Consider the following 22,370-nt stretch of genomic DNA (forward strand, 5'->3'; position numbering starts at 1 on the left):
TTGTTAAATGGAGCTCATGAATATGGGAAAGCAACTTTTTACATGGGGAGATAGGACAAGGGGAAACGGTTTTAAACTGAGAGATTTGAATTGATTATTAATAATAAATGTTTTCATGTGAGGGTGTTGAGGCAGTGGCACAGGTTTCGCAGAGCTGTGGCTGCCCCTGGATCCCGGGAAGCGTTCAAGGCCAGTCTGGATAGAGCTTGGAGCAACCTGGGATAGTGTGAAGTGTCTCTGCACATGGCAGAGGGGTGGAACAAGATGACCTTTGAAGTCCACTCGACCCCAAGCCAGTCTGTGGCGTTATGCAGTCGTCCTGGCTCTCTGTCTTGAGACCTGCGGTGTCACTCGGGAGGAGGGGAGCGGCAGAGCCGCCGGGCCCCCCTGTGCCGGACCGAGCGGGGCCCGCTCGCCCGGCCCTCCCCGCCCGCCTCAGCCGGCGCGAGAGCCCGGCCCGCGGAGGTATCGCGAGATCCGCGCGGCGCGGGCCGGGCCGAGGGGCGGGGCCGCCCGGCGCGAGGGGCGGTGGGACCGCCCCCGCCCCCCGTGACTCCGGCACCCGCCGAGCTCAACATGGACCCGGGCCCCGGCCCCGCCGAGGAGCCCTGCGCCTCCACATCCTCCGCCACGGCCGCTGCGCAGAAGCCCGGCGCTGAGGAGGTACCGCTCCGCTCCGGGGGGCCCCAGCGGGTGGTGCCATCTGACCCAGTCGCCCCTTCCTGCAGCCGCTGCTCGGCCCTAGCCGCCTCGGCCCTGAGGCCGTCCGGGCCCCTCCGCCGCCCCGAGGGCCCTGCGGGCCGGCCTCCCCCGGGCCCACCCCGGCCCCGAGCCCGCCCTTCGGCATCGCCCAGGCAGCGGCCGCCGTCCGCGCGGCCCTGCGATGCCCCCGGCCCGGCCCAGCTGGGGCCGCTGAGCCGTGCGGACCCTGCCAGCCCCAGCTCCTGCAGGGCCCGTCTCCCGGAGCTCCCCGCCCTGCTCTTTCCTTCCCCGTGCCCCGGGGAAAGGTGTCCCGGAGTCGGGAGCTCCGGGGGCTCGGGGTGTCGCGGGGGCGGCCTGGGGAGTTCTGCACTGACAGGGGTCAGGGCCTGCCCCTGCCCGGCTCGGATTGTGCGGTGATGCACAATGCACCCCCGAGAGAACACGTACGGCTGCCAGCCGCCTCTCCTGCTTTTTGGGAGGAGGACACAAGGCATGTAGAAAGTGACGTATTCAGGTAGCCTTGGAAACAGAACAAGATTTAACCCGAAGAATTGATCTTGGAAAAAACTTAGTAAGAATGAGAACCGTGCATCATATGTTTATGATACTGGAGAAGATTGCAGAACTGCTGATAACAGTGCATTCAGATTTTTTATCCCAGTTACTGACACTCCATTTTGCCTATAACGAATGCTTGAAGCTTTATTATGTATGCACTTATGGGGCACAGTGCAGTGTAATCCTGAACTTTACTTGGTTTCTCAAAGGAAAATGTTTAAAGGCTATTTCTCTGTTGTATACAGCTCACTGCAAAATTTTGTGCATGTCGACTGTACAGTTACAGCATCTGCATAATAGTGGCAGTCATGCAACCTTGTGCTCTGCTCCCCTCTCAGTGTTTTACTTTATAAATAGTCTTTGTTTTACTACCAAAATTGTGTTAGTGACTATTTGGGAAAGTATTTCCACCTTGTGGAAATATGTGAGTTAAACACAGAAGGAATCCTAATTATTCTTAGTGCATTTGTTCAGAGTTTTCAGTAGCACAAGTTGGTAGACTAAAGTCAACTAAAGCAGCAGCAGTTCTTGTTCCCAGTTGTTTATTTAGGTCTTCATGGGGCCTCCTCACTTTGGGACTGTTGAACTGTCTGCACAGAAATCTCTCAGCCTGAATCTGTTTAGGGTAGTTATTAGAGATTTTAAGGGGAGTATTATTTTGTATCCTTTGAATACTCAGGATCTTTTGAAAGTGCTGCCTGGATGTTGTAAGATGTTTAAATGACACCATTTTTCAGGTGATTGTTTAATTTATAATGGAAATAGTTTCTAGAGTAGAGACAAATTGTTGCTGGTGAGTTTACCGAGTTAAAAATGAAAGTGCTTTTGTGGTGGTGAATTACATTGAGACTTCTGCTGTCCTGATTACCTGACAAGTCAGCCCTCTAAGCGATGAAGATGCATTGTGTAAAGTTTCTAGGGAAAAACTCTCAGACTTGCTGAAGTATTTTATGTTTTTGTGTTGTATGAAGTTGCATGGCCCAGTTGTTAGGGGGAAGCATTCTTATATCAAAATGTAGTAATTGTCAGAGCATTGTGCAGAAGCAGCTCTGGGTATGATGCCTGTCTCTGCCTGCCTGGCTCCACTAGGACAGAGCAGTACTTTGGCAAATCTGCAGCATATTCTCCCCGTTGGGAGTTGTGAGGAAGAGGAGGGGCACAGGGATGCATATCTTATCTCATTCACTGGCTTTTGATAATCTCCTGTTTGTTATTTCTGATACTATTAAGCCATGAATATTCAACAGAAACACTGCAATAAGAAGAGGGGGAGGGGTAGGAACAGTGTGTTTTGAAGGGTAAGGTGTAAAATGTCATTTTATTGTGCTGTGACTGCAATAATATGTCAGCTCATTTACTCTTGTAACTCAGAGTGTCTTATTCGGAAATACTTATTTCAGAATAAATTTGGTTTGTATGCCACCATAAGTTTTATCCTTCTGGGAAAATCTGAGTGACAGCAGAACTAGCATTGCAACTCTTTACCTTGGGGTTTAGAAAGATAATATTGCATTGCAATTTACTTGGAAAACTTTCAGTTTTAAGGGATTCTCATAATGTTGAGTTGCTCTGCTTGAAGAAACATCATACTTACCTGAGATAGACAGCTTTTTCCCAGTAACACATTTATCTATCTAATTTATTTCTTGGGCAAGTGAGGAAGATGCCTGAAATGGCCTACTGTCAATCTGTTTTCATTTAAGGAATAATTTGACACTTCAGTTGAAGGAATGGACCTGATATTGGCAATGTCAGTCTCTCTTTATACACATCTATATTACCTGCTCATGTTGCAGTAACTTTGCTTTCTGAGATGAGCTGATTTTCCTGTATGATTGAAAAACATTTAAGTGAATAGAATATTTCTAATGCTACCTATTTGCAACATTTGGCCTTGCAAAGGTGAGCTGGAGCATTTGTAAAATTGTTAAGCTGTCAAGCAGTTTCATTATACGCTTAGTACTGTTTACCTCTGCAGAGAATTATGGCTTTGGGCCAAACTTGAAACAGTAATCTCTGACTTCAGAAAATATTCCTCCCATTTTTATGACTGTGCTTAAAGAAGAAGCTGGCATTTCATCTGTATTTATCAGTAACAGTTCTGAAATTTAAATGTAGTGTTGCTTGACAGATTATTTCATATTTGGTACCATTTGGACCTGGTTTTGCTATTGGACCCTGAATAGTTCAGTGTAATTATTATTTTAATTTAATGTATTTAATAGTAGTCTGATACTAAAAGCACTTACAGAAGATTAATGCTTTGCACTGTTACATTTTATGCAGACATGCACTCTGGCAGCTACTTTCAGTTTATTCAGAGCTCTTAAAAGCATTTTTATAATATAATGCATTTCAAAATAGATTTATTTTTATTGGTATATTTCAAAGACCAATTAGGAAAGTTCTCCTAAATTAGGGAGGGAAAAATAACAATATAATTGTGCTTTGAGCTTCACAACTGAAGGCAGATATCAATCTCATAAACTACAAAAGTCAGCCATTTTAGTTACAATTCCTTAGATTTCTTTCATATATAGTAAATGAGGTGTTTCTTCAGCTGTCTGAGAGTTACCATGGAGTTGTTGAGGCATGGATTGAATTGGTTCGTTGTGTGTCTTCCTAGGTTAATGGTTAAGTGTAGTTAAACTGTGTTTCCAATTGACTTGTGACTATTCTTCTAGAAGCAGAAACACACAAAACCCAACCAAAATGCAAGTGCCAGGAGCTTACAGTTAGGAATTTGACATTTAGAAACCAAAAAATTTAAAATTTTAAAAATATTTTTTCAAGATATTAAACTTAATTTTGCACTTACAGTGAGATCTCTGTGAAAGATTAAACTTTGTGCTCTTTCAGTTATTTCTTTCAATTTGGATCCTACTTGTGGAGATAAATATGAGGATCTTTAGTTTCATGTGGACATGAGGTTTTGCTTTGGGTGAAATGCTATGATTAATGCACTCATTTCATTTTCAAATAATTATTTTTTAAAAGTAGCATGCTTGTCTTGCTGTTTGTAGGTTTGTTCGGTTTGATACATTTTGCTAAAAAAGTAAATAAACTGGTATTTATAAAATGTTTAACTTTTGAATTCCAGAAAAATGATCCCCCATTTCAACTCAAACTTCCTCCAAAGGCAGCTAGACCTGACAAAGAAGTTGACCCAGAATATGAAGAGAAGATGGTAAGTGCTTTCATGACAAAGCATACTGCCGCTTTTTATGACACTTGGTTGTTGGAACAGGATCAGCACAGTTACAAGGAGTTAGTGCAGCCTGGATGTGTCAGAAAAGAAAAACAAATCCAGATTCATTTGGATGTCTAGGCCCATGTTGTGTTTCTCACAGTGACTAACAGGTCAGGTCGTGACACTATCCCATCCAAGTATTTTCATCTGCATGATTTTTGGAGTTGTGGCCTGTGTTTTTTATGCTCAGTAGTTGTCAGTGGATTTTTGGGTTTGTGGTTTCTTTTTTTGTTATCCCCGCCCATCTGGGGTGAGGAGTTACTATTCAATGACATTTTATATTTAGAACTCTCCCCATTTTGTTTTGAGTCTGTGTCTGCCAGTTTATTTGATGACTCCTTGAGTCATGTCAGAGGCACCCTTAAGCAACTTCTTACTTAACTGGAATACTGAAGCTGCCAGTTTCTCTGATATAAAAACGTATTTTTAAAAATATTTAAATGCTCTATAATGTGTGTGCCATAACAGTGCAAAAGAGGATCATGACCCCAGTGTTGGAGCTTGTAGTGCTGGAGAGGAGATGTAACTTCTGTGTTACAAAAAGGCAAAAACCAAGAGGACATTGACTCCTTGAATGACATTTGTAGGAAGTTCTTGGTTTAAAGTGGTACCTCTATCCTGTATTGTTTTTAAAAGCTTTAAAGTTAACTGTATGCCTGATAATGGCAATAGAGTCTGAGAGGACGGGATATCACAGAAGTCAGGGAAGAATATAACTGTTAGACATAGAAAAATCGATACCTATGTGTATGAATATCTGATATTTAGCCAGAGAAGAGCCACAGTGAATCTGTTCTTCAAGAATGAATTGAGTAAACAGCTAAACTTGCTTTACAGTAGTGCATGACTTTACAGCTTTCCTAATTACAGTGTTAGTTCAGTTGTCCTAAGAGACAAAGGGATTAGATATCAAAAAATCTACCTTTTATCAATTGTGCAGTTGTGAGCTAGACCTTTATGGTTTTATCAAAACATACTGCTTGTACTAAGCCAATAATATTGCAGGTAGAAAATTGTATTGTGTCATTCAATATAGGTCCTTTCCAAGAATAATTATTTTGTCAAAATGATGGTGTGTTTTGTTAACTATGAATCCTCTGAATGGGTTTTATACCGATGATCAGAAACATCAATGTGTCTACTTCCCCTTCCTAGAATTTCCGTTTCATAAAGGTTTTACTTGATATTTACATTTTATTTGGTTTTCAAGTTGTTTACAGAAATGGTCCAATAATAATGCAAGGGAGTGGAAAAAGTGATAGTTTTTTTTCCCTCGGGAGATCTTAGTAAAGATGTTCCTTTGTGGGATGCTGTTAAAGAAACGCAGTGCCCTCGTGTGGCGAGATCGTGCATTGCACGTCAGGATCGTTGTTGCTGCCCTGCTCTTTGGTCGGCGGCTCTGCTGTTGAGGGAAGCTTTCTTGGTGTAAGTGACCTGCAGAAAGGCTTTCTGTGGGTCGAGTATTTCTTGGAAAGGTTGCAGTGCAGAACTGTAGTTTCACTTCTGTCGTTTATATCATGATATGTAAATGATGGAAATTGCCTTATATGGGTACAGTGTTACATGATGCTTAGATTTCTCATACAATAACAATTGCATTCTCTCAAAATTTGGATTTTATAATATTTTTTTAAAAAATGTTGTAACATATTTTCTAAATATAAGGAAGGCTGTTTTGCTGTGTGACATAGTGAAGTGCACATGCCTCATTGAGATGGCAGAACAGAAATGCTTGAAATTTGAAATCTGACAGGAAAATTCACAAACTTGAATGAAAGCAGAAATAATACAGAACTATTGCTTCAGAAATAGTTCTAAAAGCAGAGCTACTGTATTGTTGTCTTTGATCAAATCCTGATAGCCTTGAAGCTGATAAAAGTTCTGCCACTAACGAGCAAGGTTATGATTTCATCCCTTACTGTAAGTCATTATGTTACTTTTGTCTTTATCTTTTGTCTACAGAAGATTAAAGCATCCCTTCACCACTGCTGGTGTGCCATGAAGCAGCTCCAGCTCTTTTTCACAATTGTAGCCCTCTGAGTTGTCTAACAGATGGTCTTGTCAGTCTTTCCTCATAGAAGTTGTTCTCATGAGTGTCTGAATTCTGTTTCTTAACTACATTTTTTTAAGGAAGAGTCATCTATTTTTCTTATTTTTCTTTTTTTATTTTATTCTCTTCTCCACTTTGGAAACTAGAAAGCAGATCGAGCAAAAAGGTTTGAATTCCTCCTGAAGCAGACAGAACTTTTTGCACATTTTATTCAACCTGCAGCACAAAAATCACCAACATCTCCGCTAAAAGTCAAGCTGGGACGGCCACGGATGAAGAAGGATGAAAAACAGAGTTTGATTTCAGCTGGGGAGTATGTTTTATTTTTATTTCTATCTTCTTGCACATTCAAACAACTCAAGAGTTTTTAGCATAATCTGTTTAGAGATTGCACATAGAAATTGTACTTTCAGTAAATCCAGATAATTTCCTGTTGGTGGTGCATCAATTTCTTTAAAAGCTGGTTGGTTTGAAAGCATCTGCTCCATCAATGTAAGTGTGACCTTGGATCAGAAATGCACTTTTAAAGCAAGTTGCCTGATTCTTGCCATGTGAAAGGCTTTGGTCTGTGTTGTGGGGTGACTTTGGAGCACACAAATGGAATTTCTTTTCCATGATGCTGAAGGGGCACTCCAGAAACCCACCTGATGTGACCCAGCTGGTAGTGGACCAGTCAGTGAGACCAGCGTGGGGCAAGACCAGATTATGACAAGGCAGTGTCTTGTGTAGTGGGGATGTTGGATCCTCAGCACCAACTGACTCTGTCCACTGGTCTGTCTGTGTTAGTATTGCAGCAGAGCCTGCCTGTGGTGCTTCTGAGAGGTCTTGAAATAAAAAACAAATAATAAAAAGCCCCTATTTTTTTAATGTTTTCAAAATGTCATTCTATTTTAGAAATTTAAACTTTTTAGAAATTTGAATGTGATTTTTCTGAACTTTGTAATTACCAAATAATTGAGTCTAAGGCCATCACTGATGTGTCTTGCATTTATATGTTGCTCATTAAAAAATGCCCCAGAGAACTCATGGTATTGTCAGATTACAGTTGTGGCTCTGACAGAGAGGGCTTCATATCAACCTTTGCACTTAAACCTGGAATAACATATTAACAGGATGAGAGTTTGGTCAGGACACCAGAACATCCCCACTGTGGGTCAGTGATTGCTTCTGTTGTGATTTGTCTTTGGAGTTTGTAGCAGTGTTTTGAAGTGATTTTGTTCACACAGCAGTGTTGGGTCCTTTCTTTAGGTACCGCCACAGGCGCACAGAGCAGGAGGAGGATGAAGAACTCTTGTCTGAGAGTCGGAAAACGTCCAATGTGTGCATTCGGTTTGAGGAGTCTCCTTCATGTAAGAATGGGTTAACAGTTCTCTCATTGGTGTCATGTAATTGAGATCTGAACAGATTGCAATTAAAATTTCTACTTAGAAGAATCTTACATTTACAGATGTGAAAGGAGGAACATTAAGAGATTATCAGGTTAGAGGTTTGAACTGGATGATCTCACTCTATGAAAATGGAGTTAATGGCATTCTGGCAGATGAAATGGTAAGCAGTAGTATTTTGATTTTTTTGGTGGTAATTATTGAGCAAAATAGAACGTTGAAGTGCTTACAGTATTTCATGTATGTGCAGTAGTATGCTTCATTCTACAGCAGTCTGGTTTTCAAATCTGAAATTGTAATGAAAGAAATTCTATTGCAAACATTTTTTTTGTGTAGTTTGCTTTAAACAGATGGCAGAATTATATAATAAGAAAAGGCTTTGAAAATATTTCTTTATGGTATTTCACTTTAGCAACTTTCTCCTCCCCTTCCCCCTTTGTCAATGCAGGGGCTCGGTAAGACTCTGCAAACAATAGCTTTATTAGGCTATCTGAAGCATTACCGAAACATTCCTGGGCCACACATGGTACTGGTTCCAAAATCAACTTTGCATAACTGGATGAATGAATTTAAGCGCTGGGTTCCATCTTTACGTGCTGTTTGCCTTATTGGAGACAAAGATGCCAGAGTAAGTGTTCTGCATTTCTGAAATGTTTGCATTATTTGGCAAAAAATAGCAGTTGGGTACATGGAATTCTCCCTAAGTTATTTCCTTAGTTACAGTATATTTTAGTAATCTTTAACTATATTTATGAAAATGCAAAACATTGTGCTTGTGACTATGAGGAAAAATTGAAAATCAGTAGACAAAGTATTAGTACAGCTCTTTGAGTTACCTGTTTTTCTGTTGTCTTTCTCTTTGCTTTTTGCATTTATTTTTTATCTCTTCCATATTTGTAATGTGACAGTGGGTACTCAATTTTCTTTATTGCACTCACATTTTTTACCTCTTTCTTCACCTTTTTCAGGTGACTTTTCCCACTCTTGTATTTTATAAACCTGCCTGACCTTGTACCTAGGATTCTGTTGTAGAGTTTTTAATCTTTCATTGTGAAGACCTTAAAATAGATATGGAATGTTTTTCTAACCGAAGGGGGTGAAGGAGCTGGGTGTTTCTGTGAATTCTGCGGTTGCTCATAGGGATTGCATGGCTGCCTGTTATTGCTTGAGGGTAGAAATGGAATAGGAGCTGGCAGTGTGGCCAGTGACTGTCCCCCTGTACTGGGCACTGGTGACATTGGGGTGCTGGAGTGTGTTCAGAGAAGGGGACAGAGCTTAGGAGGAGCAGCTGAGGGAACTTGTTTTTGTAAGTGGTAGAACAAGAGGAAATGGTCTCAGGTAAACCAGGTGAGGCCTGTCTGCATGGCTTTCCTATGGATTGATATTCTTTCATGTGAAATGATTTATATTCCTTGATATGTGCCTTGCAAAACAGAGATGGGACAGAAGAGAGGTCTTTGGGGAAGAGAGAGGTTAGTTGGGAGTAGGCTGTGTGAGTTGTTTTGATACACTTTTGTGGGTTGTATCTTTGGACAAGTTAATTTAGAAAGTTTTTCCCCTTTTGGTTGTATGTACTCTATTTGAATTACAGAGAAATTATGCTGAAGAGCAAATAGTTAATTTTGAGTAGGAACTAATTTGTGTTTTGCTTAACTCCAGCCTTCTCTGTGCTGAAAGTACAAAGTATTGGAAGCTTTTGTTACAGTAACTTTCAGTTATTGAGAAGATGTTTCAGTCTTTTGTGTACTAGTTTAGTGCATCAGTTAAGGTGGTGGAGATAGCTTTCCCTGAATGCCATAAAAATTGTTCATATTTATAAATATTTATTAATCCATTTCTTATGCTTTAGGCTGCATTTATCCGTGATGTTATGATGCCTGGTGAATGGGATGTTTGTGTTACATCATATGAAATGGTAATCAAAGAGAAATCAGTCTTCAAGAAATTTAACTGGAGATACCTGGTAATCGATGAAGCCCACAGAATAAAGAATGAGAAGTCTAAGGTAAATTTGAAATTGTTTGATACATTGAAGTTAGTTCAATACAAAAAGATGCATCTGATTTGAGCAGATTTTAAGTTTTAGATGTGGTGTTTTTGAAATAGAAGCGATACGCTATTGGGTGCTTATTATGAATTTCATAGGTAGCTCACTGTCTCTTGAGTTTAATTGACATTGTTTTAGGTTTCAAAAACTGATTCACTGTGCTTTAGGGTAGATGGTATTGATAACTCTGTTGTGTTTGCAGCTGTCAGAGATCGTACGTGAGTTCAAGACAACAAATCGATTGCTGCTTACAGGAACTCCTTTACAGAATAATCTCCATGAGCTGTGGGCATTACTCAATTTCCTTTTACCCGATGTCTTCAATTCTGCAGATGTAAGTTGATGGTTGGAGGTACAATGTTGTTATTTTGGTCCCAGGCTGCTGTCAGTAGAGGAGAAGAATGACCAACCTAGCAGGAGATGGACGTTGTGCATGATCAGGGTCAGGAAAAGCTCTGTGGCTTACTGTAGACTACTTCTTTTACTCTGCCTAGTTAGAACTGTGCATTCTGCTGGTGTGGATGAAGCCTCAGACCATTAATAGCAAATGTAATACTTTAAACAGTTCAAGAATTATGCAAGATTTGAATAAGTAATGAAGTATGAAGAATATGGAGCATCCAAATAGCCTTTTTTTTTTTTTTTAATTTAGAACTTGAGTAATCTTTCTTCTCTTTTACTGTTAACATTTCTTTGTGCTTGTATTATGTGCTTATGTTACTTTTGCTCTACTGTCCATCTAATTTTCCTCAAGGATTCAGGCTGTTTTTTTTTTTAACTTCTTGCCCTATCATCACATAAGAACTGAAGGGAAGCACTTGGACACTGCAGTGATGAGCATGGAAAGTTGTTTTATATTAAGCAGAGTATAATAGTATTTTGTCTGCAGAGTGATGCAGTTGACTCAAATGTTACAACATACCAGGGGAGATGGCACAGAATTGCAGACTGATTTTGCTTTCACAGAAGTAATTTGTATCAAGATTTATGCCACTCTCAGCTGGAATGAAAGAGTCAATATGTGTCTGTTAAAAGTACAGGAGATAAACTCTTCATACCAATTGTGCTGTTTCTCACCACAGGATTTTGACTCATGGTTTGACACTAAAAATTGTCTCGGTGATCAGAAACTTGTAGAAAGACTTCATGCTGTAAGTAATGAAAGCTGTAATCACATGTCACCATTAGCATGCATGCTGTAAAGAAGAAAACCACATTATTTTCACCTTCATCTCTAAGCTGAAAAGATGAACTTGAAGGTGTTTAGTTACAGGAATGCCTAGCAGTGTTTTCATGAATTAAGCTTCCTACCATAGGTACTACTTTTTGTGTGTTACTGTTTGAAGCAGACAAAATCTGAACCTAAAATACAAAAATGAAGAATTTTGACATCTTTTTGAAACCATTTATTATTGTGAATAGTACTCTGATACACATCATACTAGTCTGAATACAGGCATGCCTTTACCTTTGTTTTACTGTGCATGAGATGAGGCATTTTTTTGCAGTAGCAGAGGAGGTCAGAGAAACTATAACATGCATGGCTTATACTTGAAATGTTGGTATTTTGTCCCTGCTAGTGGAAATGAAACAGGGCTTATGCTAAAGAGGATTAGATTTTATAAACTTATGGGTTTGGTCCCTTCTTAAGATAACAACTGGGATGATTATGGCAATCCTTACATACGGATACACATATTTATGTGTGAGTCTAGTCAATGCTGGATAACTTCAGTTTGCAGAATTTAGCAGAATTATTCTCATGGAGTCACCATGACAGCAATAGATACAGATCAGTTCTGAATAAATATCAGATAATTGAATCTGTTAATTTTCTATTTGTGGCAGACAATTTTCTACATTTATCTGTGTAAAACATCTTAATTTGTGTAGGTTTTAAAGCCATTTCTCTTACGTCGCATAAAAGGTGAAGTAGAAAAGAGTTTACCTCCAAAGAAAGAAGTAAAAATTTATCTTGGGCTCAGCAAAATGCAGAGAGAATGGTGAGTTATTTACATCAAAGTAAGATTCATTTTTGATAAACACTGTATCTCTTCACACTGATACTTTTTTCCCTTATAGTTTCATGTTGAGACAGTCAGATATAGAAACTTAATTATAGCTGTCTTAGGGCTTTTGTAAAAAATGCACAAGTTTCAGGGAGCTCAGGAAGTGTAATGAAAAGAGCTGGGAGGAAGAAAGCACAAACTTTTTTTGTTCCTTAAATTTATTTGAAAGAACAAATGCCTCCTAAGCTTCCTCCTTTGATCCAAATATGTATGCACCAAAAAGCCTTACCTGAAATTAGAATAAAACCTTGAGGAGCTACATACCCAGAAGAGGCATGAGTCTAGGTGCCAGGTTGGTGTAGCAGTTTCTGTGAAATAAGTGATATTTTTAATCCACTTTGTACTACCAAAATGGAAGTGTAAAATAATCCAGTGAATGAAGGACGGTTGTCACTTGCAGAGAGATTCCCTTTCATATTTAGATGCAGATTTATAAATCCTTACTATCAATCAGTTTTTGCCAAGTTTCATAATAATATAGCTCATTGTTATATAAACTCCCACATCCAGAAATAAGAATTGGGGTATTGCAGGGTTTCATTCATTCAAGTAAAAAACAGAAAGTTGTTCAAAACTACCCTTAAAACCTCAGGTATACCAGGATCCTGATGAAAGATATTGATATCCTGAATTCAGCTGGCAAAATGGATAAGATGCGTCTGCTGAATATTCTGATGCAGCTGCGGAAGTGCTGTAACCATCCTTACCTGTTTGATGGTGCTGAGCCAGGCCCTCCTTACACCACTGATACTCATCTCATCACCAACAGTGGTAAAATGCTAGTTTTGGATAAACTGCTGGCAAAACTCAGAGAGCAGGGTGAGTACTGTGGACAGCAGTGATGTGAATGCTCTTTGCAAGTTAAAGTAGCTTTCCAAAATACCACAGGTTTAACCTTTCCTGCAGCAAATGTATTCATCACTTTCTGAAACGTTCTTCTTGAAAATTAATCTTCTGTAGATCTTAACACATGAAGGGAAAGAAATCTTATGGGAATGATGAGTAAAACTAAAACTATGGAGAAGCAGAAGGAAAGGCAGGGTAGAGCCTCCCTTCTCCTTCCTGTAAGAAAATTTCTAGTGTTAGTGTTACTTCATCTATGCAGGTCAGTCAGCACCAGATTTCCTTGCAATGGCTTGAAGTGTTCTGTTTCTTTGATTATCTGTTTCTCCTGTATAATTTATTAAATAATGTTCTTGAGTGGTTGAATCACTACCAGAAAAGTAACTTCAGAAGACACACTTATTTAAGCTAGACATAGTAAAGAGTATTTAACATAAATTTTCTGTAGTAGCTCTGTGATAAAATCAATGTGAAAACATAGCATGAATGTCAAAACCTTTTGTGTTCTGTCAGGTTCCAGAGTTCTGCTGTTCAGTCAGATGACTCGCTTGCTGGATATTTTGGAAGACTATTGCATGTGGCGTGGTTATGAGTACTGCAGACTTGATGGGCAGACACCACATGAGGAAAGAGAGGTGGGAAAGATGTATGCAAACGAGAAAAGACTGGTTTAAGTTAGTGGGTTATTATTTACATACATGTACGTAGCTAGATCACTATTTAAAGCAGTTTTTAATAGGCTGCTAATGGTGTGTTTTTCCTAACCAAAGTTCACAGCATGTTGTATTTGATCCTCAGCTAAATTAAAACTACAGTATATTGTGGAGTCGGTATGAATTTTCTCACCTGTCCAAACATAAAGTTTCTTACTTTGATAAAATTATTTTTTTATATGAAAATTGTGTAAATTTTAAAGAAATGTTAAGAAATTGAATTGGAAACCCACCAACATACTGGAAACTTGTTTGAAAGATCTGATACTTTAGTGACACCTTTTGGTTTTTTTTTTTTTTTTTTTTTTCCTTTCAGGAAGCAATTGACACATTTAATGCTCCCAACAGCAGTAAATTCATTTTCATGCTGAGTACCAGAGCTGGAGGTCTTGGAATTAATTTGGCAACTGCTGATGTGGTTATTCTCTATGATTCAGATTGGAACCCTCAAGTAGATCTGCAAGCCATGGTGAGTTAACTCCCTAATACACATTTGTTTGTTTAAGTTGTCAGTGTTCTATTTTGTATAGCTGTTTTTGGAACTTGCATTTTTGTTATTTTTCTTCATTTTTTTATATACACAAGACAATACCAAGAAACAAAGGAATTGAATAAAAGAGCGTGAACAGAATTTGTGGAGGAAATTGTAGATTTTTGTCTGTAAAGATTTGTCTGAATTATTTTCATAATCAGAGATTACTTCTATCAAAATGCTGTATCAATACTGTTAATAGAAGTATATTCTTAATTCTGTCTTTTCAGAAGAGAACAGTAGATGAATAATAGAGAACTGTTTCCAAAATAATAACAGATAATTAAAAAGCATGCAGCCTTATTCTCCTCTCATTTGGGAAGTTTATGCCTTTACTTTTGTTTCTACATAAGCATAAAGGCCTTTGGTGGTGATGCCAGGGGTGGGGGAAGTTACCTTTGGGTTAAACCTACTAAAAATCTTCTGTTTCTGAGTGCTGAATGTAAAAAAAATACACTAATTACAAATCTGTATTTTGTTTCATGTGGAATAAAACTCATGTGATCCTTCTTGCATGATTAGGAGGATGGGTATTTGTTCAGTGGTTTAATGCACTTCAACACATCAAATATTAAATATGACTAGCTCATTCTTTAGATATGCATGTTGACTGCCAATAGTTGACCAACTTCCTGGAGACTGTAAGCGTGATTTGTGAACTTGAGTAGGGTTTTCAGGAAGAAATTAATATTATGCAGGAGAGTAAAAGATTTAACAACTCATGTTTAAAGACAGTCAGAAAATTATGGTACCCACAGCTTGAAGAACACCTGTTAAACTTTGTTTTTTTAATTTAAAACGACATGTTTTCCAGAGAGGATAAGCACAAGTTTTGTTACAAGTGAATATAGTGTGTCAGTCATAAACCTCATTTGCTGGATTGGGACAAGCACAGTATTGGAGCTGTGGCTGCAGAAACTCTGCACATGGAATTAATGTGCTTAAGCCAGGGATGCAGAATATCAGTATCTGTGTCAAGTGAGAGAATTCATTTGAAAGCAATGCAAGTGTATGCATGTATGTACTGTTTTATGTCCACTTCCCAACTGCAGTCTGGACAGACATTCAGTTATCTTGATTTACAACGAGGGAGATGCATTTATTGCTATGGAGTGACTCAAAAGTGTAACAGCTAGATATAAGTAAATATTAGAATACTGGTTTTATAGTGATCTGTGCTCTTGAATAGGCAAGGGACCAAGAAGTACAATGCTAGTTTGAGGCTGCTATATCTGCAAGCTAACTGTCTATTGCTTGTGAGTTCTTGTTGCTGAAACTCATTGATTTATGTTTGTTAGGATCGTGCGCATCGTATTGGTCAAAAGAAACCAGTACGGGTGTTTCGACTTATCACTGATAATACTGTTGAAGAGAGGATTGTAGAAAGAGCTGAAATAAAACTGAGACTGGACTCTATAGTTATACAACAAGGTATCAACTGCTATATATGTTTGTCTGCAACAAAATTGTTCAGTCCCTTAAAGTATGGTTAAATAACTGTACAAATGTACAGTGTTAAGAGAAAGCAGGCCTTGTGTATAATAGCAGTGTACTAAATCAACCTAATGTTCAAGGTATTCACTTGTTCAGCTGAATTATTTTAAAATTGTTTTCCTGGTTAATGTAGACATAGACTTACAGTGAGTCTAAATGAGTAAACTACAGCTAAATAGATGTTACTTAGTTTTGTGATATGTTAGAAAGGAAAAAAAGAAAATCAGGTATGTTCCATGGCAGTTGAAATAATTATATACATATGCTTCTTACCACATAAGAGTTAACTGAACAATAAAACACCTCTATTTTTGTTTAGAAGCACTTAGAGGAATAGTTTGTCAAAACTAAGGTACTCAGGCTAAGTTTTAGGGTTGGTTGTATTTACTAAAGGGTGGGCTGCTGAAGGGATGATGGTCAAAATTTTGATAGCGTGAGAAGAGATAGGGTAAGTGAAATTCTGGGACAGAAATTCAAATTTTGAGAAAAATAATTAGAAAATTGGGCTAAAACCAGTGATGTGAATGTTGAAAATGTCAAGCACTTCCTAGTGGTTATTATAGAATACTTTGTAATTTTTCGTCTTGAGACAAGATTGTGATCCTGAAAGTTCAGCTAACTTTGTAAGAATTAGATCTTAAACGTAAAATTCAGATTATCTGAATGTGAAATGTTTTGTGTTATGGCTTGAGTCAAAGTTGTTTTTTTAATTTTCCCCAAAGTTCCTGACTTCCATTTATTCTCATCTCAAATGAAATGTATTTTTTTGTATAGTTGTTCTGTTTTTCCTTTCTTGTTCTGTCAGTGAAGTAAAAAAAATCCACTGCTTGAATTGTCCTACTAGAACTCCCATATTATAACTTCCACCACATTCCTTGTGATTGTAGGAAGGCTTATAGACCAACAGTCCAACAAACTGGCAAAAGATGAAATGCTGCAGATGATCCGGCATGGAGCCACGCATGTGTTTGCTTCCAAAGACAGTGAGCTGACAGAGGAAGATATAACTACTATTTTAGAAAGAGGGGAAAAGAAGGTAAGAGAACTGTTTAATATGGAATTCAAAATACATATGCACAAAATGGAATGAGATCTGATTGTGTAAATCTATTAGTACTCTACTATTTGTGCAGATTTTAAGTATTATGAAAGTTTTGAAGAAGTGGAATTAGTGATTGTAATTATTTTCAAGGTTCATGCATCATATCTTAAGCACTACTTATTTTTTGGTGTTTTAGAAAATGTAAGTTGAATGCCAACAATTCTGATAGACACAAAGTCTTTATGGAGCTTCATTAGGTAATAAATAGCTCTATGAAAAAATGAACTGCCATTTCAGCTCCAAGGAGATGGGCATAAATTTTATTTAAATTTTAATGTTAAATTCTACAGTTGTAGGATTACATCCCTGCATAATAAATTTACTTTAATGGAGAGTCTTGAAGTCAAATTGCTCTAAATTGAAAAGGAAAATGGGTACCTCTCTTTAGAGGAAAATGTAAGTAAAAGTTAAAATCGGAAAAAGATGTTGAGAATGTTGTAGTAGTGATGAAAGCTGTTTTTGCAGAAAAGATAAAATAGCTTGAGTGAACCTAAAAATATCTTCCTCTCTTTTTAGACAGCTGAAATGAATGAACGATTGCAGAAAATGGGAGAGAGCTCCCTACGAAATTTCACTATGGACACAGAGATGAGCTTATACAACTTCGAAGGTGAAGATTACAGAGAAAAACAAAAGGTAATTTTTCATACCATTTAAGACTTCAGTTCAGAGGTGCAAGCATAAAAGCCAGACTATAAATGTTATGATTGAGGGCTTCTAGGTTCTAGAGAAGTAAGGACCTATTGAGAAATTCACTTGGCTCTGCCCAAGCATTAATATTCTGAATTTTTGTTAAACTACTTTCAACCCCACTGTTTTTATCATAACCCTACTCAGGTCTGAAATACTTAAAATACTGTAAAAGAATCTGTACTTGCCACTGCACTGCCTTACTTGTGTATTATTTTTGAGCACTTAAATACTTGTTATAATGAGCTATAATTTCTAGCTTATTTTTGAGCTCTATTGTAGTATCCAAATTATTAAGCACAATCATTAGATTTGCTGTGCAAAAATACATTCCTGTTTTGCAGTGCCATATTAGCCACTATTCTTGTGACTTTAGGGAAACAAACAGTTGCTTTAAGTAGCTTTTTATTCTGTTCTGTGTTTAGCTGAGCATGATGGAATGGATTGAGCCTCCAAAAAGAGAACGCAAGGCCAATTATGCAGTGGATGCTTATTTCAGAGAAGCCCTACGTGTCAGTGAACCAAAAGTCCCAAAGGTAAGAAGTTGGCAAATATGGAAGGGTTTTATGTTGTTGATTTGCTCCTCTACTCCTGTGCCACATCTCCTGCTCTACCCCTGTATATTTCCAAAGTCAAAGATTGCTACTGTTGCTGAATTATGGTAGTTTATGTGCAGAAAAGTTAAGCTTCTATAATGTTGATTTATCTGTATATTTTTGAAGGCTCCACGACCTCCAAAACAACCAAATATTCAGGATTTTCAGTTTTTCCCACCACGGTTATTTGAACTTCTGGAAAAAGAAATTCTGTATTACCGTAAAACTATAGGATATAAGGTAATGCATTTTTTTCTTTTCAAGTCAGTGTAATATATTTGTATTCCTATTAGTAAATTTGTTGCAACCTGCAACCTTGACTTTTTAAGTTTTTGTGAAAGAAATGGCTTAAAGCCTCTGTTCTTCTGTTTCTGTTCAACTGAGAAGAAAAAATCTGTCATTCTTTCCTTCACTAGAAATTCTGTATCTGTGTAACTTTGTGTTTTGTGGTGGATTCATAACAATAAAATAGAGTAGAAAAAAGACAGTTCTGATGCTTCATATACTCAAAACCAAATGTGTGACATGTGGCCTAAGGTGAGGAAAATTCAGTTAATATTAAGTCACCTTCAAGAGTATGACTTTTTTAATAAAAACTTTCATATGTCGTATTTAGAAAATAACTTAAAATAATAGTGACTTTGTGTTCATATGAAGGTAGGTAAAATGACATCAATTTTCCTTAGATTTGTGTGGGATTTGAAAAGGTGTTTAAAGGCATGGAGAAGTCTGAATGCATTACTACTACAAAAAGGAAACCAGAAAACAGACTTCTCTCTTTTCCTTTTATTTTTTCTTCATGTGCCTTAACTGAATTTCTCCCTTTTCCCTGCTGACATTACTGGACAAGCAGTGAACAGATTCTGTTTTAATGTTGGTTATCCTTACTTGGATCAGTATTGACTGAGTAAACCAAATGGATTCTCTACTTCCAGCCAGACGTGTCTGTAACTTGCTTTAAAAACCCTTGGGTTTCATGGCAGGTTGCAGCAAGAAAAATACCTCACCTATAAAATGTGTTGGAGAATATAAAATTGTCATACAAAGCAACAGATAGAAAATTGGTGCTACCAGAGAGGAGAACTAATATCAGCAAAATATATTTTTAAGGAAAAACAAAAGGTTTTTTGGAATCTTATTTGCAGCCAAAAGAATTTCATGGGATGTCAGGATAGAATTAAGATAAGTATATAATTAGTTAGGAAAATAACTTATTTAATTAATGCTCCAACAAAAAAGGATGAGAGAATTGCTAATGTTGACAATATGCATGTCAAAAGAGGTGTTTCAGAGCTGTTATGGAAACCTGTCAGCCTGGAAAGGTTGGACATGAATAGTTGTTATCTTAAAAGGTTAATATGGGTGTTTGTTGGTGGTGAAAGTGATAAATATAATTAAATTTGTTTGCCTTTGAAATGGAAGTATAACATCCTATCTGAAGAGAGTTTATTATTAAAACTGAAAACTGCCACAAACAGTATCAGAAGGTAACCAATAGGCAGAGACCAAGCTTTATGTGTCAGTCTTTATTTAAACCAGTAAAGTCAAGAAGATTTCTCACATATTAAAACTGGCTTAACAGTTTGTATCTTCCACTGCCTTTTGCTGCAGGAATAAGTAAGGTCTACTAAACTTTTACTAGATACTGGTTTCTGACTTGTTTGCTGTTGTGTGCAGTGGAATTGGAGTACAATTTAAAGGTCACAAATACTAAAAATGGTCAGTGTGGAGAGGGACAAGATAAAATGTGGCTTGTTTTTGTCTGCATGGTGTGGTGTGTCTGGTACCTACTTGGGCAGTGTGCGTGGCTTTACAGTAAACCTGGCAGAATTTATTGTCTCACTGTAGTTATAAAACATTCTAAACCAATGGATATAGGAAAGCAGGTTCTTTGCTAGTGAGAAGTACCACTGAAATCAGTGACCTGTGACAGCTTTGCCTCTCACAATATCCCAAAGTCATTGTGTGCAGGAGAGGTGGGTTCAGGGCATAATGAACTTAAAAGTTAAATCCAGTCCTATTTTTGGGAGGAGGGATTTAAACAATAAGATCTGAAGCTAGGTAGAGCACATTTGGTAACTTGTGCAGATTAGTGCTTTTAAAATGCAGTCTTTGAAATAGCATTGCTGCACTACTGCTTTTTGATACCCCTGATTTTAGGTCCCCAGGAATCCTGACCTTCCAAATGCAGCTCAGGTACAAAAGGAGGAACAGAAGAAGATAGATGAGTCTATGCCTCTGAATACTGAGGAAAGTGAAGAGAAAGAAAAGCTTCTAACACAGGTAAAATAAAATCAACTGAAGTATTTCATCATATGTTTTTGCTAGTGTGGAATATAAATAATGGTAAGTACACACAGGAAAGGTATGCTGGTGTTATTGAAAGAAAAAAGCACAGAACATGTAATGATTTTGATTGATTTTGCTTTGAGGGACCTTTCCTGCCCTTGAACAAGTTTACATCTTGGTCATCTACTGTTTCCTTGAAAGTCCTTGAAATATCTGAGGCAACAGCTTGTGTAGTAGATGTAGTACCCAGCAGTACTGCAGAAATCCAATGAGTGGGTTTCTTGTACATGCATAAAGTTTGTGTGGTTTTTTTAAATCAAAAAGGGTTTGAATCAGGACAAGCCTGTGTCAACATACATGGTGTCTATGCAGGTGTCTAAGGCATGTCACATTCGTTAATTTTGTCCCAATCGAGTTGTGAGGTATATTCTTTCTATACTGGGACTGAATTTCTGTCACTGACTAGTTCCTTGAGCTTTTGGCTGATTATCCTGCTGAGTGGGCTTATTAAAAGGTGATTGTTGAGGAGAAAGTTTACAGTGAAGGAATTGGGGACAAAAAGGTCACGATTGTTGTATATATCAGTCTCACTCTGAACATGCTCATTGAGGAGTGAGCTTACTCAACTGGAGAACTGGCAAAGTTCCTTGTAAATACATTTCTGTGATGAAGGAAACTCGATGCAATCCAGATTATTGTGCAGACACGTGATCTGTTTGTTCTTGGCATTTTCTGCTTTCCCTGTCTTTAAATTGTAACGTCTCTTTCTTGGATGATTTTTTGTGCATTGCATCTCGCTTGTTCAGTTTTGGATTGATTTCTTTGGTTCATAACAAATTCTCTGTTTGACAGTGCTTTGGAGTTTCCATTTGATTGCATCTTTTTGGACTAGAGATCTTTTCTTGACATACTTATGCTTTCATCCAGCTGTTTGTCTGGTTCCAGGTTTGTAAATGTCTGAAGTAGGAGCTCTTGCTTTAGATCCTTGCACTGCTCTAAGAACTTGTGATGACACTTGCATTGCTGTACCTTGTAGTCCTCTGAAGTGTGGTGCTTGTATATGCAGAAGTGCCACTGTCACTGATCTTGTTTCTTTGGAGAAATACCACAAAAACTTGTAAAAGAAAGGATAAAAAGCTCTTACTAATGCACGTGGAGTCATGCCCAAAAATAACTCTTTAGACTTCTAATGATTCAGTAATAAGCCCTGGATAATGCAAGTTCATGGAAATCCTGAAAGACCATTAGCCACTGTAATTATGTCGTGTTGCACAGGGGCAAAATGGTACATACATAAATCAAAATTTTGTAAAATTCTTCCCTTTGACCTGATAATGCCTTTTTGATCTCTTGCTACTTACAGGGTTTTACAAACTGGAATAAAAGAGATTTTAACCAATTTATTAAAGCTAATGAGAAATATGGTCGTGATGATATAGACAATATTGCCCGTGAGGTGGAAGGAAAGTCACCTGAGGAGGTCATTGAGTATTCAGGTTTGTGATATTTTGAAATGTTCTCATTTTCTAGTACCAGAGTATTGCCATGATTTTTGCTTCATGTTCTTGTAAAATTACGAGGTAGAGAATTTGGATGCATTTAAGATTTTTTTTGTTGCTAAAGTATGCAATTTTCTTTTTTTTCAACAGACTTAATTCTATTAAAAAGGTTGATTTTGCAGCATGTTACTAATGCTTCCAGCTGCCTTTAGCCCTCCTTAGTCAAGATTTAGAATTTGACATAGTTAATTCTCACTGAAAACATGGACATGTGAAATTGTGAATCTGCCTTATAGTGCCAACTATATATTACCTTATAATGCTTCTTTATGCTGTATCTCTGCTATCTTACCTAGAACACTGTATCTTTGTCTTTTGTATTTACACAGTGCTTTTGAGATTTCTTCCTCTTTCACCCTTGAATGTAACTTTACTAAACACCTTCATAAAATCCACTTTGCGATATTCTAACTGTGGTTAAAAAGGAAGAGCTCCACAAGAGTTCCCTTCACAGTGTTGATTTTATTTTGCAATTAATTATGTTGCATGTA

At 37.8% G+C, this 22,370-nt stretch overlaps 1 protein-coding gene across 1 annotated transcript in view; it reads left to right on the plus strand.

Moving 5' to 3' along the window:
• Positions 1-518: 518 nt before the first annotated feature.
• The window catches only part of LOC117002818 (probable global transcription activator SNF2L1), a 33,204-nt gene continuing 11,352 nt past the window's right edge, over positions 519-22,370 (plus strand). The window contains exons 1-20 of the mRNA XM_033072274.1: positions 519-663; positions 4,361-4,447; positions 6,707-6,873; positions 7,809-7,909; positions 8,008-8,108; positions 8,394-8,573; positions 9,795-9,950; positions 10,195-10,326; positions 11,075-11,143; positions 11,886-11,995; positions 12,654-12,880; positions 13,418-13,539; positions 13,934-14,086; positions 15,448-15,580; positions 16,531-16,679; positions 17,262-17,381; positions 17,861-17,971; positions 18,158-18,271; positions 20,192-20,314; positions 21,684-21,816. Coding sequence (XP_032928165.1) covers positions 577-663; positions 4,361-4,447; positions 6,707-6,873; positions 7,809-7,909; positions 8,008-8,108; positions 8,394-8,573; positions 9,795-9,950; positions 10,195-10,326; positions 11,075-11,143; positions 11,886-11,995; positions 12,654-12,880; positions 13,418-13,539; positions 13,934-14,086; positions 15,448-15,580; positions 16,531-16,679; positions 17,262-17,381; positions 17,861-17,971; positions 18,158-18,271; positions 20,192-20,314; positions 21,684-21,816 — 2,575 coding nt within the window. The 5' untranslated portion in view covers positions 519-576. The remainder of the gene's footprint in view (positions 664-4,360; positions 4,448-6,706; positions 6,874-7,808; positions 7,910-8,007; positions 8,109-8,393; positions 8,574-9,794; positions 9,951-10,194; positions 10,327-11,074; positions 11,144-11,885; positions 11,996-12,653; positions 12,881-13,417; positions 13,540-13,933; positions 14,087-15,447; positions 15,581-16,530; positions 16,680-17,261; positions 17,382-17,860; positions 17,972-18,157; positions 18,272-20,191; positions 20,315-21,683; positions 21,817-22,370) is intronic.

The sequence above is a fragment of the Catharus ustulatus genome, chromosome 14 (genome assembly GCF_009819885.2).
Source record: "Catharus ustulatus isolate bCatUst1 chromosome 14, bCatUst1.pri.v2, whole genome shotgun sequence".
Lineage (NCBI taxonomy): Eukaryota > Metazoa > Chordata > Aves > Passeriformes > Turdidae > Catharus > Catharus ustulatus.